The 3,458-nt window shown below is 43.3% G+C and overlaps 1 protein-coding gene across 1 annotated transcript; it reads right to left on the bottom strand.

Annotated features, from left to right (window-relative positions):
• Nucleotides 1-1,167: 1,167 nt before the first annotated feature.
• On the bottom strand, nucleotides 1,168-2,665 carry LOC138372698 (uncharacterized). The gene is made up of 2 exons (XM_069338206.1): nucleotides 2,644-2,665; nucleotides 1,168-2,135 (listed from the first exon to the last, which is right to left on the bottom strand). The coding sequence occupies exons 1-2, from the start codon at nucleotides 2,663-2,665 to the stop codon at nucleotides 1,168-1,170; spliced, it is 990 nt and encodes a 329-aa protein (XP_069194307.1).
• Nucleotides 2,666-3,458: the final 793 nt, after the last annotated feature.

Below are 3,458 nucleotides of genomic sequence, written 5' to 3'. Positions count from 1 at the left end.
ATCTATCACTGACATTTTCACAAGAATTATAGAGGATTCTATGTCTTAGTCAACGTTAACTAGCTGGAGTATAAGGTATAGGAAAAACATAAGAGGAGCAGAGAAAGGTAAGATGGGTGGGAAGGAAACAGAGGACTAACCTATGTTCAGTAAAAGAGAAAAGAAAGGTAAGGAATGTAGAGAAATGGAAGTAATGGATTCTAAAGAGAAGGGAAGGGAACTATAAAGGGAGGGGTTAAAGCGCCAAGCCATTACGACTATATAGCACTTGGAAGGGCTCAGGATAAGGAATTGGGATAGGACGGGGTGAAGGAATGGTGCCCAATCACTTGTGGACGGTCGGGGGATTGAACGCTGACCTGCATGAAGCGAGACCGTCGCTCTACCGTCCAGAGACAGTGCAAATATGTATAAGGATGTGAAGGAGAAGGGGAGGCCAAGGTAAGAGAGCTACCAGCAGAGGAGGCTACACTGGCAAGGCAGTTTAATGAAATACAGAAGAGGGATGAAAAGACAAATTGAGGTCATTAAGGACGCAAAGGTTAAACTTGCCAGAGGTCATGACCTCGCACAGCAACTTTGTAGCAAGTAGAGCAAACAAAACAAAATACTTAAAAGATAAGAAAGCATGAGCTATCGGGCTGGATAAAAGTAGTAAAAGAGGATGGAAAGTCAACAAAGAAAGTAATAAGGGCATCACATGGAGGAAGGGAGGGGAATTGTTAGGGGAAAGAGCTAAGCCATTAGACTATATTGAACTTGAAAGGGATCAGGATAAGGATCAGGGATGGGACGGGGGGGGGGGGCAAGGAATTTTGCTAGACCACATGGGCGGTCGGGGATTGAACGCCGACCTGCATGAAACAAGACCGTCACTCTACCGTCCAGTGCATGTGGTTGGGACATCACATGGAGAGACTCAAACAAGCAGAGAATGTAACCGAGAAATGCAAAACAAGACAAGATACCAATGTTGTGCAGTAGTAAAGGTTGACAGGGAAAGTTGATCACAAGTCAACAATAACAGAAGCCGTAACACCTCAACAAGTCGTGTTATGCACGAGGCAGGAATTGGAGAGGGAAAAAATATGTAGTGATCTAACTGTAATTGAGAAATGCAAAACGGGACCAGATAAAAAATATCTTCCCCCTCTGACTCTGGTAGAGTCAGAGGCCAACTATGAATAGTTGGCCATATAAACTATGGCCAACTATGAATAGTTGGCCATATAAACTATGGCCAACTATGAATAGTTGGCCATATAAACTATGGCCAACTATGAATAGTTGGCCATATAAACTATGGCCAACTATGAATAGTTGGCCATATAAACTATGGCCAACTATGAATAGTTGGCCATATAAACTATGGTCAACTATCAATAGTTGGCCATATAAACTATGGCCAACTATCAATAGTTGGCCATATAAACTATGGTCAACTATGAATAGTTGGCCATATAAACTATGGTCAACTATCAATAGTTGGCCATATAAACTATGGTCAACTATCAATAGTTGGCCATATAAACTATGGTCAACTATGAATAGTTGGCCAAATACACTATGGTCAACTATCAATAGTTGGCCATATAAACTATGGCCAACTATGAATAGTTGGCCATATAAACTATGGCCAACAATGAATAGTTGGCCATATAAACTATGGCCAACTATGAATAGTTGGCCATATAAACTATGGCCAACTATCAATAGTTGGCCATATAAACTATGGCCAACTATCAATAGTTGGCCATATAAACTATGGCCAACTATCAATAGTTGGCCATATAAACTATGGCCAACTATCAATAGTTGGCCATATAAACTATGGCCAACTATGAATAGTTGGCCATATAAACTATGGTCAACTATCAATAGTTGGCCATATAAACTATGGCCAACTATCAATAGTTGGCCATATAAACTATGGCCAACTATGAATAGTTGGCCATATAAACTATGGTCAACTATCAATAGTTGGCCATATACACTATGGTCAACTAACAATAGTTGGCCATATAAACTATGGCCAACTATGAATAGTTGGCCATATAAACTATGGTCAACTATCAATAGTTGGCCATATACACTATGGTCAACTAACAATAGTTGGCCATATAAACTATGGCCAACTATCAATAGTTGCCATATAAACTATGGCCAACTAACAGAGTGAAACCAGAAAGATAATCCAGAAATTAGTCACACAATTCAGGCTAGAGAAACAACGATGGAAGTAAACCGCACTCTAGGCAAGGGAGGTTTGAGCATGAAATGAGGCGACCTCAAGGTACCTTGAGGTCGTGCAGTCACCTGCAGAGCCGGTGGCTGAGCGGACAGAACACTGTACACGTGATCCTGTGGTTCCGGGTTCGATCCCGGGCGCCAGCGAGACACAATGGGCAGAGTTTCTTTCACCCTATGCCCCTGTTACCTAGCAGTAAATAGGTACCTGGGAGTTAGTCAGCTGTCACGGGCTGCTTCCTGGGGGTGGAGGCCTGGTCGAGGACCGGACTGCGGAGACACTAAAGCCCCGAAATCATCTCAAGATAACCTCAAAATAAGATACCTTGCCTACCAAGCATGCCCAAACTATTAAATTATGTCTTGGAAATCCCGATGACCCGGCCAGAGAAATACTTTTTAATCGGTCATTCGACATTTTTCCTCACTGGAAACGACCTTTATTGATGGATCAAAAATACCGTCGGAGTCGTTATGGCAGCAGAGTTGGCCAGGGAGTCAAGCGCTTCTGAGCACAGTAACGAGCAAAGTTGGAGCTCTGTTTCTTTACATGTAATAGTGTGTGTGTGTGTGTGTGTGTGTGTGTGTGTGTGTGTGTGTGTGTGTGTGTATGTATGTGTGTGTGTGTGTGTGTGTGTGTGTGTGTGTGTGTGTGTATGTATGTGTGTGTGTGTGTGTGTGTGTGTGTGTGTGTGTGTGTGTGTGTGTGTGTACTCACCTACTCACCTAGTTGTGTTTGCGGGGGTTGAGCTCTGGCTCTTTGGTCCCGCCTCTCAACCGTCAATCAACTGGTGTACAGATTCCTGAGCCTATCGGGCTCTGTCATATCTACACTTGAAACTGTGTATGGAGTCAGCCTCCCCCACATCACCCTCTAATGCATTCCATTTGTCAACCACTCTGACACTAAAAAAGTTCTTTCTAATATCTCTGTGGCTCATTTGGGCACTCAGTTTCCACCTGTGTCCCCTTGTGCGTGTTCCCCTTGGGTTAAATAGACTGTCTTTATCTACCCTATCAATTCCCTTCAGAATCTTGAATGTGGTGATCATGTCCCCCCTAACTCTTCTGTCTTCCAGCGAAGTGAGGTTTAATTCCCGTAGTCTCTCCTCGTAGCTCATACCTCTCAGCTCGGGTTCTAGTCTGGTGGCAAACCTTTGAACCTTTTCCAGTTTAGTCTTATCCTTGACTAGATATGGACTCCATGCTGG

This window comes from Procambarus clarkii, chromosome 39 (assembly GCF_040958095.1).
Source record: "Procambarus clarkii isolate CNS0578487 chromosome 39, FALCON_Pclarkii_2.0, whole genome shotgun sequence".
Taxonomy (NCBI): domain Eukaryota; kingdom Metazoa; phylum Arthropoda; class Malacostraca; order Decapoda; family Cambaridae; genus Procambarus; species Procambarus clarkii.
The sequence above is the reverse complement of the archived record's forward strand: the minus strand, read 5'-3'. Positions and strand labels throughout refer to the sequence as shown.